This window comes from Salminus brasiliensis, chromosome 18 (assembly GCF_030463535.1).
Source record: "Salminus brasiliensis chromosome 18, fSalBra1.hap2, whole genome shotgun sequence".
Lineage (NCBI taxonomy): Eukaryota > Metazoa > Chordata > Actinopteri > Characiformes > Bryconidae > Salminus > Salminus brasiliensis.
In genome coordinates this window covers 23,826,295-23,840,545 of record NC_132895.1, presented here as the reverse complement: position 1 = coordinate 23,840,545, position 14,251 = coordinate 23,826,295, and the positions used below count along the sequence as shown (strand labels likewise).

Genomic DNA, 14,251 nt, shown 5'->3' with positions numbered 1-14,251 from the left:
GCTCCATCCGATAATTCTGGGTTGAGTTGGGAAGCTGTGAATGAGAAGGGTTGGTTATCATGCAACATCTTGACCTCACTAATGCTCTTGTGGCTTAAATGCAGTCAGAAAACCTTCTTCCCTGGACAGAAGAGACAGAAGCAGGATAATTCTTTTTGAAATACCCTTGATTTCAGAAGAAGCAGTAAATGAGCAAGTGTCCCAATAATTTTGTCCATGTAGTGTACCTATGTCTGACCTGTCCAATAGTGTACACGCTACCATTTTGAGATGTTAAGCAAGGGACTATTGGCATTCTGTTCTGTTGCAGTCAATTCCCTAGTGTCCCCTTCAACCTACCTCAGCCCCCACCCACTGGCCCCCTTCCCCCTCTTGCTCAGGGATGAAGAGAGCAGAAAAGCAATGCGTCTGATAAAATATTAAGACTTGAGCACCCTTTTATCCATACCATATGACCATTGCAGCACTAGAGCATCTATTTCATTCTCACTCTCTGTCTGATACATACATTCTGTCTTTATCTCGTCAATCTGAATGGACTGACCACAAATCACAGCATGTGAAATATCCAAAGGATACTAATGAATGGCCTTGGTTTCCCAGTAAATTTCCAATTTGCCAATTTCAGGTTTGTCCATAAACAAACATACATCTCTCTCGCCACCAGCCATTTCCACCGTCGTGGCTTTTGCACTTGAGGATTGCTCTTTTCTACCAATAAACCAAACCCTGGTGCTAACAGGACTGTCGGGCAGATAGGCCGTGATCTCGATCTTTGAACCTTGAGTGTCTCGCACGTGTCCATGGTGGGCCTCGGTGCTGATCTTTGCTGTGGTGGGAGAGTAAGTGAGTGAGTGAGGCTGGGGATGTAATCATAGTAAACGTCTGGCCTAGTTTCTCAGGAGGATGGGAGATGTGAGCCATGTTGTTGACTGAGAGGCACACTCGTCTTTGTTGTCGTCGCTTGCCTCCAGCTCCCTGCAGCTCTGGAAGAAGAGCGGCGCCGATCGACTTCATTTAGGCAGCACTGCCCTCTGTTGGTGCAGGGGTTCGCGTCAAAGCTATTTGAATCATTCTGTGGTGGTGCCATGGTTTAAAATAAACAATACTAACCTCTCGAAACTGTTAGCATATGTTTGGATGTAAGCTGGGTATATGTTTTTTATCTCATTAGGTAATTTACTGTCCTTTATAATTAATGTACTGCATCGGAGCTGCAAAATGTGCGTGTTGGTTTAATGTACCCTAGGACGAGGAGCAGTATGTCATGTCACTAAAATGTTGACAGGGGCTGACCGGGATCATTTCAAGAGGCCATAAAAGTCAATGATGGGGAAGGTAGTCTCAGAAGTTAAATATGGCCTTGCCAAATTTACTGCCATGCCATTATTCTTAAGAGACTTGCAGGCAAATTTGCCTTTACGCTGTTAATTATGGGGACACCGCGATGGTATTGTGAAGATGAAAGGGATAGTCTTAATATATATATATATATATATATATATATATATATATATATATATATATATATATATATATATATATAACCGCCTAAATGTACAGGTCAGTATGAGGACCCACAATGCCTTAATTAGAACCTGCTAATTATTTTTACAGGAGTTACTGAATAGGTCTTTAATTATTTATTAATATGCCTAAAGTCTAGTGGTGATTGGGTCCTTTAGAATCTATAGTAAACCCCACTGCAACATTAGATAAAGACATTTGTTAAAATGATTCAATTTTGGTCTTTTAGGTCCAGATAGCGTCACCTTAGTGTAGCCTACCATTATCAGCTTTAGTACCAACTGCCATGTACTAATCTGTAACCTTATCTCATTACGAAACTCGCTGTCCTGCTGGAGCCGGCACCACCTGGAGTCTCATCTTAAGGTGACGCTGCCTCCTAAGATGCAGTGGGGGCAATAGGCAGTGCTGGAGTACTGGATCTAGGGGCTTCAAGTAGTCTTGAGCAGGCTCAGACACCTTGTCCAGGTCTTCAACCTTGTCCATTCTGTTGCAGCGCTTGTCCTTTTGTCTTCTCTGGAGAATCTGCAGTAACAATCTATAAAATCTTTCAGATTTCCCACTATCTGCGACAATTATGTTAAATAGTGGCAGGCTTTTGGAGAGCTTCGATTTCTGTAGGTGTCTTCATGTTCTGAAGTTCTCCAAGGATAACGATGAAACAGTCAAGAGCATTTCCATGGCAACTCTGATTCAAGGAAACTGTGACAAACAATGTCCACTGCTCTGGATGACACACGGATTCTAGAAAGCGACCCCTCTGTGACATCATGTTGAAGATGGAAAAATGAGCCCTGACATGAAATCATTTAGCACTGACATGCCTTAAAGAGCCTTCCAGTTTTCCCCAAGAGAAGGATCCACAGTCTGTGCCTGGCATTTCCTTTGGAAAACATACAGCATCAATGCACAAGACTAACAAATACGATTTCTAATCATAAAGCTATATCTGTATAGTAACCACCCACAAATGCATTCTTTCAAAGAAATTTGGATTCACAGAACACTGACAAAAAAAGGTCAACAGAGAGTTGACATCAAGAGTGTGTTGATAGATCAGGCTGATAGGATAGGCTTTAGATGCAGCTTTGTTTGCTGCAACATCGTTTTAATCTACCTAGTTTTGATGAGTTACACCAACATAAAATACAGGGGTCCCTCATGGCTGGGTGCTGAGCCCTCTCTTGTTTTTTCCATTCATGGCTGTTCATTCATGTATGGCACTAGTACAGTTATTAGATTTGTGGATGACACCATGCTTAGTAACAGTCAGTAAAAACAAAGCCTAATCAGCTACAACAAAGAGTCAGCCTTCAGGGAGGCACTAAATAAAAAAGAAAACCACCTAAACATCCATACGTCTGCTCTTACCATTTTGTGGAGGGGAAACCAACAATAGACATTCCTTACCCAGAGAAATAGCCTGGTTATAAAGCTTTGGTAAAGTGAATACATCAGGTGCTTGTGAGACTCTTAGGTAGGTTAGTAGCTAACATCTAACCTGCCTCACCAACACCTGATGGCTTCATGACCAAGCCATTTCATTCATTCTCTCCTCTAAATGGCTCTAAATAGCCTGTTGGCATGTTGCCGCTTTATGATCAGTGTCCACAGCAGTAGCCTATTTCAGACTGCCTTCACTTTGAATATGATACAACCTCAAACCACAGACCTCCACACAAAAGTGGAAGAAACAGCTCTGAAAGTGGGTGTGGCAAAATAAGATCCATATTTAAAAAAAAAATAGCAACAGTTTCTTAATTTACTCCAAAAAATAAATAAACTTCAAATGGTTCTTTGAGTGATTCCATAGATTACCATTTGTTTGGTAAAATAGGAAAGAACCTTTTCATCAGTCAGGGGTCTTTTAAACTTTAAAAGCTTTATTTTCACTCTTTTACAATCATTGTTTATTAGGAAACCAGAAAGTGGTTCTTCCGTTCTTCTTGCGTCACTCAAAGAACACTTTGAAGCATCTTTATTTTTAAGAGTATATTAAATTTCCATAAAATGTGACCAACATATTTGTTAGATGTTCAATTTAATTCCTAGTGCTTATTCAAACATTCATGTACTTATTCAAACACTCCTTCATTTGCACCTTTTGATGATGACTAATCCATTGCATCTGATTTGTATGTGAATGTTCTTACATTAAACTATTGTTTCAACATCATCTTTGACCAATTTGACAATACTTCAACTACTGTCTTCTACTAAAACTACAAAACTACACTCAGCAATACTTCTTTGCTAAGCTTGAAGTCAATTTCTCAGATGATCTTAGTGCACTGACCAAGCTATGCCATTCAACGGCTGAATAATTCAGATCTACTGCAGAGACCCGGAGTTAACCATTAACCTGTAGAGTGTGTATTTAATCAGCTCTCGCTACACTAGCAACAGTGTATTTAGGTGTGTGTTGTTAGTCATGCAATTAGATAAGCAGTTTTCTGTTTGTTTTTTGTTTTTTTGTTCCCACAAAGCATAGAACATTGTGCCATTTGTTCCCTGATCAGGTTTGAAACCTGAAATAAAATGATATCTTTAGTACGGATTTGTTTGATAGAGCTGGCTGACCGAGTCAGGTATTATGAACTATAGATTTTTACCTGTTTTGGCCAAACTCAAATCCAAATCAGGGCAAATGTCATTATTCATGTATGGACACTGAGAAAGCAAATTCAAATAGCAACTGCTACTTCATGATCACGTGTTGATTTTGTCCATTGGAGTTCCTGAGGGTGTTGGCCATCAGGGCATGGAAAGATAAGTTTGATTTCAGAAAAAATCTTTGTTCCTGCATGAGTACACAGCATTGCTGGGCTTGAGTGCAGTAGTGTTTCGAAAAATTGCTGTGAATATCTCCGAACATGTCGGCGCTTAGGACCATCATTGTGTTGTTCAGTGTTATAGGTGAGTAATTTCTCATTGGACACATGTTGTTATTGCAGAAATACACAGAGTTGGAGTTCTATAATATATAATATTTGGATTCTGTAAGTATTATATCTTGCATCTGTAGTAGAGACCTCACAGGACTCAGTGGTTGCACTTGTGGTAAATACAGTTTTGTTTTTTAATGGTTAAAACAAATCAATAGTCAAAAGTGATTTAATATTTGATGTAATATTTTCAATTATGTGGCTTTTTATTTTATTCTATTTTATTGTTTATTGTTTATTTTATGTTAAGAATGTCAACTTACCCCAATACCCCAAGCTCTATTTTATCGTACTGTTACTAAGACCAATAATGGGGTATACAGGGTGCTACTAGAATCTAGACGATTTCATAGGAGACCATTCCAGACCTTGACCTCTAGGGCCTTGCCCTGATAAATCTATTGTAGCACCAACAGTGCTTTTTTTAAGCTGGTCTAAGAAAATGTGATGCATGTGTTTGTTTTAGGTTGCACTGTTTCAATCTGGGTAACAGTTCCTCAAAAGGTTGTTAATGTGACCATTGGTCAGACTGCAAATCTTCAGTGCACTTTCACCACTGATGTGGCAATGAACAACCTCCTGGTCCAGTGGAGTCTCTACCCCAAGTCTTCCATGACTCCAGAAGAGGTGGGTCCTTTTTAGAGTCTTTAGTTTGTCGCTCTTGGCCGTGATTGTGATGTTATAGAGGGATCACTTTTGGTTGCCTAATTGTATAGTTAAACTTTGGTTTTCCCAAACAATCATCAACTGAAAGGCTCTGAATTTATACAAAAAGGGTTCTTCTAAGACTGATCTTTTAGAGAGCACAGTATAAGTTCATTGTGGTACTTTTGAATGTTCTTCAGTTTAAAACTATCAAGGAACTTCTTAAAGTGCTTTGAGAGAACTTCAAGAAAAATGTTTTTATAAGAAAAGGGTTTCCTTGAAGGTCCTCCTTAGCACTTTCAAATTAAGCACTCCTTTATTTTTAACAGTGCAGCTGACATTTGACTATTAAAAAATGAAAGCTGCAGCTCTCTAAATGATAAAGGTGTTCTACACAATAGTGAAAAGGCTTTTTTTGATTCATTATGATAGTGGAACCCTGTTTTTGAAAAAGGTGCTATGAATAATATAACCATCTACAAGGTTTTTCCCCAGTGTGAAGAACCTCTTAACTGGGCATTAATCCAAATAGTTCTTTGATTTCTCATGGTTCTATCTAGAACCCCTGCATAACTTTTGAGGAACACCTTTCAAAAGAGTGTGGTTGAAGAGGTTTCTATAATACTTTGGCGTTGTATTTTCAAAAGTTCACTGTGAACATACGCTGCCTTTTCAAAAGATTGTAACAGATATGTTCCAACAGCTTCCGTCTTTGGGTGTTAATCTGTTTGTTTGAGGCTCACATAGAAAGTGTAAAGTGTGTAAGCTGTGTAAGGTAGACTGAAATGGATCACCAGTTCCGGGCTTTGTTTGCACCTGCAGTATCACTACACTCCGTACTAGGGCAACAACAAAAAGCATTGGTTTCATGTACAAACATCGTGTACAACATATCAAAGAACACATATTAGAGGTCAAAATAATTCCTGTTCATACATACCATACAAATCATAAATGTGTAATCGTAAACAGTTTCTACAAATGCTTGTATTGTTTCATAATTTATATGTAATTTAACCACAACCCTAGTTTCAGTATTTGTTCTAGTTCAATTTTGCTTTTTTCTGTATGGACTGAATAGTGGTAAAGTAGTACTCTGATGCCCACGGAAAGGGTGAGAGTGCTGGACCTCTCAGACTGAAGTTCTATGTTTTTAAGTTTTTAAGTTTTTTTAAGAAACTTTTGCAGGTGGAGGAACATCTTAAGTTGCTCTTAAAGTCTCTTGACTCCTTTTAGAAGAAAAGGGTTCATTGAAGGTTCCTCAAAGCACCATAAAAGGTTCTTCCACAGTTTTAAATAGAATAACTCCTAAAAGTTCCTCAAGGTGCTTATACTTTTAACAGTGCATATAAAGCTTCTCAATGTATAAGCTTCAGGCCAGGTGAGCAGCTGAGAAAAAACTGAGAGAGTGACCACACCCTTGGTCAGTGAATGACTGTATTGTACAGTTCTAGACAAAGAAGCTTCAGCGATGAAACAGATTTCCTGAATTCATCGCTTACAGCTTTATATCATAAAGGGCTGAGGGCTGCTGAAAGTTTAAAATGGGACTTTCTGAGAATTATTGTAAACTATAGGCAGCACTTAGCCTGGCCAGCAGTAGACTGGACAGCACCAGCTAAAAAAAATAAAAATAAAAATAAATATATATATTTAGAGAGAGAGAGAGATAACTGCTTATTTGTAATGACTGAAACAACGCAGTTCCATTAGCATAGCAACTGTGGAAACCCACAACATTCCACTAATATGCTGATAATAAAGGGGATCCTAAAACTTCAGCATATATTGGTGCATTTTCTTTAAGTAACACAACAAACATTTCAGAGTCCTGTTTCAGGATTGCTGCTGCCTTTCATTGCCTTGTGACTAAGACTAGCCCAAACATGGCAGAACCAGATTCCATATGCTCCATGCTCAGCTTATTTCCTTGGCCTACAGGCTTCAGTACTCATGAGACTTCAAACGTTCAAACCATTTTCCACATACTTTTAAGGAAGTCATCATTTTTTACCTTTATATTTCAGGTTTTTTACTACCAGTCTGGAGCACAGCAGATTGGCAAGCTGTTTGAGGGCAGGCTTAAGGTCCTTTCTTCTATTAATGCCACCAAGAACGCCTCCATCTCCATCACCAACATGCAGACTGCAGACGCTGGAACCTACACATGTGATGTTCGCAACTTCCCCGACATTTCGGGCCAGGCCGAAGCGAGCATTGTGGTCAATGTTCTTGGTAATGTATCTCCCTCCAGACTGCTGCAAAATCTGCTTATGTCTTTGCTCCCATTTAACCATTAATAACACATTTCTGTTTCACAAAAATGTTTAACATGAAGGTCTTCTTCAACGCAATAATGTTTGCAGATAAATTGTGAGCGTTAACACGCTAACGTTGACTGCACTACTTTACATTACACATGTAAATGATTACATGCCCTGCCCTGAATACCTGCCCTATGTAGTGTCTCATAGTAAAAATAAATAAAGAAAGAAATAAATAGGCAACCTGGACTGAAACACTCTTTGTAACCTCGGTGTGAATGGGCGGGGCTAAGGTGCTCACAATGAACAACCATTCATTTAAAATTTTAGTTTTTATTTTATTTTATTTTATTAGTTTCTGCAACTTCATGTCCATCTATGAAATGAGTTTTAAAATCACAGTCTCTTCATCTCTACAGAGGTGCTATTAGCTTTCAGCACACGTTACACGGTACTCCTGAAAACGTGGCAAATGTTACAAAAGCTCTCAGTTTTAAGTATTGACATGCCCATAGCTTAAGTATTGACATGCCCATAGCTCAAATAGCCTGGCCAACGTTTCAATTGGACAAATCTTAACTGAGACATTAGTCAGACTATGATAATTAAACTAGTGTTTACATTAATGTACACTCTTAAAAATAAAGATGCTGGGGGTGGTCCGGGTGGTCCAGAGGACTAAGGCGTGGTTACCATGGTCAGAGGATTGCTGGTTTGGATTCCAGCCATCGGCAGCCAAGGCCAGAGAGAGCACAATTGGCCTTGCTCTCTCCAGGATTGGTAGATTGCGCTCGCTCCCAAGCACTTTGCTGCATGGCTGGCCTTCACTGGCGTCTGCAGGCTGGTGCGATGGTTGCTCCCCAATGTTGCGTCATCTGCAGTCGTCTCACAGGTGATGGGCAAAATCTGAATTTTTAAAAATTAATTAATTAATTAATAAAGATGCTGCAAAGGGTTTTTGGGTAATAATGTAGAAGAACCAATTTTGTTTCTATATAAACATGTTTATAATAGATGTTCTTTTGACCTTTTGGTTCTTCACACATTTCTGTTACAAACATTCCATGACCAAAAGTGATTCTTCTAGTTAGACTACCAGTGTAAATCGGACTAATATGAAACTACTGGGGTGCATGTAAATGTAGCTAGTGTGTAATTTCATGTGCATGCAAACCACAGAACTATATATATATATATATATATATATATATATATATATATATATATATATATATATATATATATATATATATATATTTATATTTGACACATAGTCAGTTAGTTGATTTTGAATTTCCTTATTTTGGCAAAAACCTGAGCTGTGTGCTACAATTTCTCATAAGATGAAATGGGATTTTCTTCAGCCTTTAGACCCAGAACATGGGTTGTTCAGATCCTGCACCCTCTATGCAAGCGCTCTTGTGTCCCTTCTTGAGTCCATTCCCATTTGTTACACTTGTCAATTTATGCACAATTTCAATAATCTATTAAACGTACAATAAATAACACTCAGTTCTTGAAATCCTAATGATTTTACCTGCAGCTCAACCTCTAGAACCGTATTCTCCAAGCAGTGACCCACACAGTAAACGGGTCTGCTGAATTAGCTCGTGACGGAGCCAGAGTCTCGCCACATTGGTGATCAGTGAATTAAGCTCTATCCACGGCTCCGGCTCTTTTACCATGTTACCAGGACAACCTTGCTGGCCCTGGTAACCATGCTGGTTTCCATGGGAACTGCTGCCGACTAGTCTCCTCGTTGTCAACATGTGTCAGGAACTGGAGCGGAGGAGGGGGAACGCACAAGTGTTTTCTGACATGCCGAGGCCTGTGTTATTCACGTTCGGTCTGCGGAAGCCATTTCCTCCCAGTGTTTCAAACCAGCCATGACATCACTGTGGAATGGGCTTGTCTGCGATGGCGCAAGATCCCTAAGATCCCTAGTCAAGCCGTGTCACGTCAAACGCCACCATTCCTGATTATACCAGACACGTGCTGAATGGAGGAAAAAATGATAGTGCTCGGTTTTCCAAATGGAACAGTCCATGGACTGTACATTACGCAGACATTACATACAAGTCAACACAAAAAAGCTACACTCCTTGGCAGAGATGGCTATTTAACGTATTACTCAGTGAATGTAGATATAGACGCATTGCTGAAAGGCGACAGCAGGAATGGGGGAGAACGAAAGACTCCTGCTGACCTTTACCTTCGCTGACCATAACAACCCCCCCCCCACATCACCCCCCCCCCCCCCCCCCCCAATCATCATGCCTTAGAGCATTTAATATCCTTGATCATTTAGATCTTGTAAAGTAGTTGCATTGTGAGCTACTCTGCTGCCAAATATGGTCAGGTACACTTATGGTATTTATGTGGGCATATATGGTCATTCAGTCAAAAAACAAATCGCTAAGGCATTTTTAATGCTCTTTGTCCCCTGCACAGCCTGTAACTGTGAGCCACTTTTGTAAGCCATATTTTTATCAGTGGTTAAATTAAATTAAATTAAATTGATTAAATTAACGTTTAATCCTGTTAATCACAACATTCTGTGATTTTACTTATGATTAATCACATGGTAAAATGCTACCTAGCATGTCAAATGTTTGGCCGGGAGAACAAATAAATGTGCTAGAGCAACATATATATTTTTTTCTTATAATATCTCAGTGTAGTTTTGAGAGCTTTAGCCTGGAACACGACAAAGCTTGGACACAGAAGCTTTAATAGAGAAAATGCTTCCACAACTTTTTAAGAGATAAATGGATGATGGTCCTTGGGCTGGATTAAGGGGCAGCTGTGTGTGTAAGAGAATGAGAATTAGTTATGATATTTCATTCATATTTCATCATGAATAAAATGTAAGCTAACCTCTGAGCTCAACAGTAGCGACGCTGTGTTTACATCACTAAGTAAAAAAAAAGGCTAATATGTCACTGGGCTCTGTACAGAAAGTGACTTACGGGAGGAGGTTGGGGCCAAACTTGGTAAAATGATTGATTAATTTGCTTAAAAAAAAGGTTAATGGCTGCACTGTTTTGAGCCTCATTTAAAACACACACACAAGCAGCCTGGACTGAAACACTCTTTGTAACCTTGGTGTGAATGGGCGGGGCTAAAGTGCTCACATAGTATGAGTCACATAACAAGTTATGCAGAAGAGAGAATGCAAAGTTAAGTGCAATCCTAAGATATTTTCCTGTGCTGTGTTTTCTTGAAGAGAAACCATCATACCCAGTCTGCGCCATCCATGGAGACATAGCAACCGGTCACTTGGTCACTCTCACCTGCCATTCATCTAAAGGCAGCCCCTCTCCAAGGTACACCTGGACCAGGATTAAGCAAGGGATGAAAATGAACGTGCTGGGCTTCACAAGTACGTGAAAGAGCATCTTATTAACGTGGTTGAAAAATCTACATGACTGACTCATTTTTTTTTCTGACATTTTGCTTTGCTTTGTCTTTGCCCTAGATCCGAACACCGGCACCTTGTACATCAGGAACATCTCTCAGTTTGAGTTTGGGACATATCAGTGCAATGCCTCCAATGTTGTTGGTTTCTCTACCTGCACTGTAGATCTGAGCTCAGGTAGAGTCTGTGCACATTATGTACAGTATGTGTGGATTTGTTTGTTTGTACATTGGCACACATTTGATTACTCCTCTAAAACGAATCTAATCTGGTAACTTATTTATTCGGATATTTAGATTCAATTAGGGATGACACTTCCCTTAACCCCTAAACACTGAAAGGCTTATTATACACTGAGGTGTATTACTCAGTAACTACATGGACCCTTGTACAAACTGGTGGGGCTATTCTTTGGTAATATAAATTTGTAATAACACTTTCGGCCAGCCAGCGGACCATATGCTGTGTAAGAGGTTAATATAATTTATAATCAATGTCAGCATAGGTCTCTAAAGTAATCTGTGTCAAACACAAGTACATAAGCCTAAAAACATTACGTTCCTTTCTGTCATACAGAAATCCAGCCTAGATCCAGGGTTGGTGCTGATTACTGAATGATGATACGAATTCAGTGGTCTAATAAACCAAAATAAGCGAAAACATCATGTAAAGGAATGGATTAACCATTGTATGGACTGACATAATGTAGTCAATTAATGTAAATAATTAAGAAGTGATTGTCATTGCTAGCCCTGCTACTGCCCTGCATGTGACTTTAGTGTAACATGCATGAAACCCCCACTGAGAGAACTGCGTAATGCTACATGTTCGTGGAAAATCCTGTGTCTACCTCGCCAGATCTTCTTTTTCTTCAATTGTCGATTGTGTGTCTCTCAGCTTGCCAACAAATGCATGTGTACAGCTGTCCATTTCTTATAGGTGATTAATGCTGAAGTTCAGGGCACCTTAGTGTAAAATGTGGCCGAGCAGACTGCTCAGATCACGGTTCCAACATTGTTCCAACCAGTTTTACGTAATTCCACACATTTATTTTCTCACTAGTATATCAGTGTGCTGTCAGCCTTATTGAGATGACAATGTGTGCTTGTCCAGAGATGAACACCCCGGCGATCGTGGGTGCGGTGATTGGAGCGCTGCTGGCTGTCCTTTTCATTGTGCTGCTTGTGTGGTTCATCACTCATAAGATGAAGAAGGACAAGCACGGGAGGAGCAAGGCCAACATGTGAGTCTCTTAGTGGCAAACAACAAAAACTATGACTCCTGTACAACTCTTTTTGGTGCCTCATGTAGCTTCTCCCAAAGTAATGTAGCTTCTTTGTAGCTCGTAAGAAATAAAAGAGCCAAAATAAAGGTGTTTTGGGATAACACCAAAGAGCATCCACTTTTGGTTCCCTTAAGTACCTCAAGTGGAAGATTGTTTGAAGGTTTTTCATTCCTAGACAAGAACCATTTTTCCTAAACCCTTGAGGCATTGGTGGAACCAGACTTGGTTATAATCTAGTTGTCATGGCGGTTCTAATGAGAGTCAAAGATCAGTTAAAAACCTACAGGAACTTAAGCCAGACATGTTTTTTTCTTGGGCAGGGCTCAGAACTACGCCGCTGTTCCTCCACAAAGCAGTGTCCAAGAAATGAAGGAGATGCAGGCTTGAGGAAAATGAGGTCCAAGCCCATCACTCAGACCAACTATCCTACAAGACATCTGGCTAATTCATGGCAAATTATCCTTCAATCATGTTGCATTGATTTCAAAATGTCAAAAATGTCTTTTTTTAATCTTTTGTTAATATCTTGCCCAAGAAGTTAGATAAATAAGGTACATTGATTTAGATTTAGTTTGTTTAACACAATTACAGTGTACTAGGGATGTAGTATAAAAATGTATGGTATCGTATTGTTGTACTATTGTTGTACTAGTGTTGTAGCTTGAAGCTAATATATGAGCTTATGGCTAGAGCATTAGATCAGAATACTGTAAAGCACAGCATTTTTATTTTTCAAATTTTGTACTTTTATGTTGCTAAATTCTGTAATAAACTGAAAAAATAACATATTAACGTTAAAGTCTGACACCCTTTTAGGCGCTCCTCAATTAAAAATGTATTGAACAGAGACGCCGCTGTGTTGCATCAAAAGGAATTCTGAATATTGTGAATTTGTTACACCCCTACAATATAGTATGCATCGAGATACTGGAGAGCTACCTTGCTGCAGGTTCAGAGAGCTCCAAACCAAATCTAACACACCCCATTCAACCAATCTAGGACTTTCTAAAGCAGTCATTAGTTGGATCAGGTGCGGTGGATTAGGAATGGATCCAGAGTCTGCAGGAAGGTAGTTTTCCAGAAGTAGAGGTCTGGAGACCACTGCTGTAGCTCCACCAAGGATACGGCGCATGGCGTCTTAATGTACTGCACAGTGAAAATCAACTACCGGTTTTTCCTACCATTTTTATATTTTGGCAGTGATGTTACTTGATCTTTTATACTGTTGCCTTTCATACTGCTTCACTCTTCTGGATTACAAAAATAAAGGACAGATCCTCAACACAGAACTGTGTTGTGTTCTTCATTATTTCATTTCAGCTTCAAGCGATATACTTCAAGCAGACACCGAGATGATCAAATTTTGACGTGATTTTAAAAAACACTCATGCACTGATGCATGCACAAATTCTATTATAGAAAACAATGTCCACCTGACCTCTCATCCCCCCTTGGGAGAAAATGTGAGGGGTGAGGGGAATAATGTCTGGCGCTGACTTCAGAAAGCTGGTCCTTTTCCTGGAAAAGATGACAAGAGGCAGGCGAGGGCGGGTTGAGGAAAGCTCTGACTGAGGCTTGAAGCTAGATCTATTCCTTCAATGATATCATGCCCATCGCCTTCATTAAGTGGCTGCTGTTTGAATCAGCCAGTGCTAAAATGGATTGGCAACAGATGCTGAAGGGATATGATGGCTAACACTGTTGCTTAGTAACACAATCAGCTACTGAAATGAGAGCCAGTAGCTTCTTTGCATTTTTTCAATGGAGGGTAAGATTACAAGAGGCTTCCATTGTGCTCAAGGAGCTCGTGGAGAATGGGAACCTCTCACCATTCACATGCCATGCACCACAGCATCGTTTCCCTAACTATTGGCTTGTTTTGAAGTTTGATGGGAGCAGTGGGTCATTTTCTGAAAGAGCACACTTGAACAGCATATTGTACAGATGTCCTATTAAAATCGCAAAAACGACCAGCCAGTATGTGACCCAGATCCAAGAGGAACTTCAGTCCACTCTGGCAATTACTTGGGTGGTTTTGTAAAGGCTTAGCCCACACAAATCTATAGATATTGCAGAATATTTATTAGTGTTTATATCATCCACGTCCACAGGGTTTAAATGGTTACTAGTATGTAATCTAAATCTGAAAAAAAAATTTTAACTTAAT

At 39.6% G+C, this 14,251-nt stretch overlaps 1 protein-coding gene across 1 annotated transcript; it reads left to right on the top strand.

Moving 5' to 3' along the window:
- The first annotated feature begins 4,358 nt into the window (after positions 1-4,358).
- On the top strand, positions 4,359-12,607 carry LOC140539666 (V-set and immunoglobulin domain-containing protein 1-like). The gene is made up of 7 exons (XM_072662412.1): positions 4,359-4,443; positions 4,939-5,099; positions 7,145-7,352; positions 10,608-10,763; positions 10,860-10,976; positions 11,913-12,042; positions 12,405-12,607. Exons 1-7 carry the CDS (start codon positions 4,401-4,403, stop codon positions 12,469-12,471), a joined length of 882 nt encoding a protein of 293 aa, XP_072518513.1. The 5' UTR covers positions 4,359-4,400; the 3' UTR covers positions 12,472-12,607.
- Positions 12,608-14,251: the final 1,644 nt, after the last annotated feature.

Excerpts from the sequence above, each read along its gene's own strand:
- LOC140539666 (XM_072662412.1), top strand. The coding sequence starts at position 4,401 with ATGTCGGCGCTTAGGACCATCATTGTGTTGTTCAGTGTTATAG. Across the intron at positions 4,444-4,938 it reads TGTGTTGTTCAGTGTTATAG|GTTGCACTGTTTCAATCTGG; the intron begins GTGAGTAATTTC and ends TGTTTGTTTTAG. Across the intron at positions 10,977-11,912 it reads CACTGTAGATCTGAGCTCAG|AGATGAACACCCCGGCGATC; the intron begins GTAGAGTCTGTG and ends GTGCTTGTCCAG.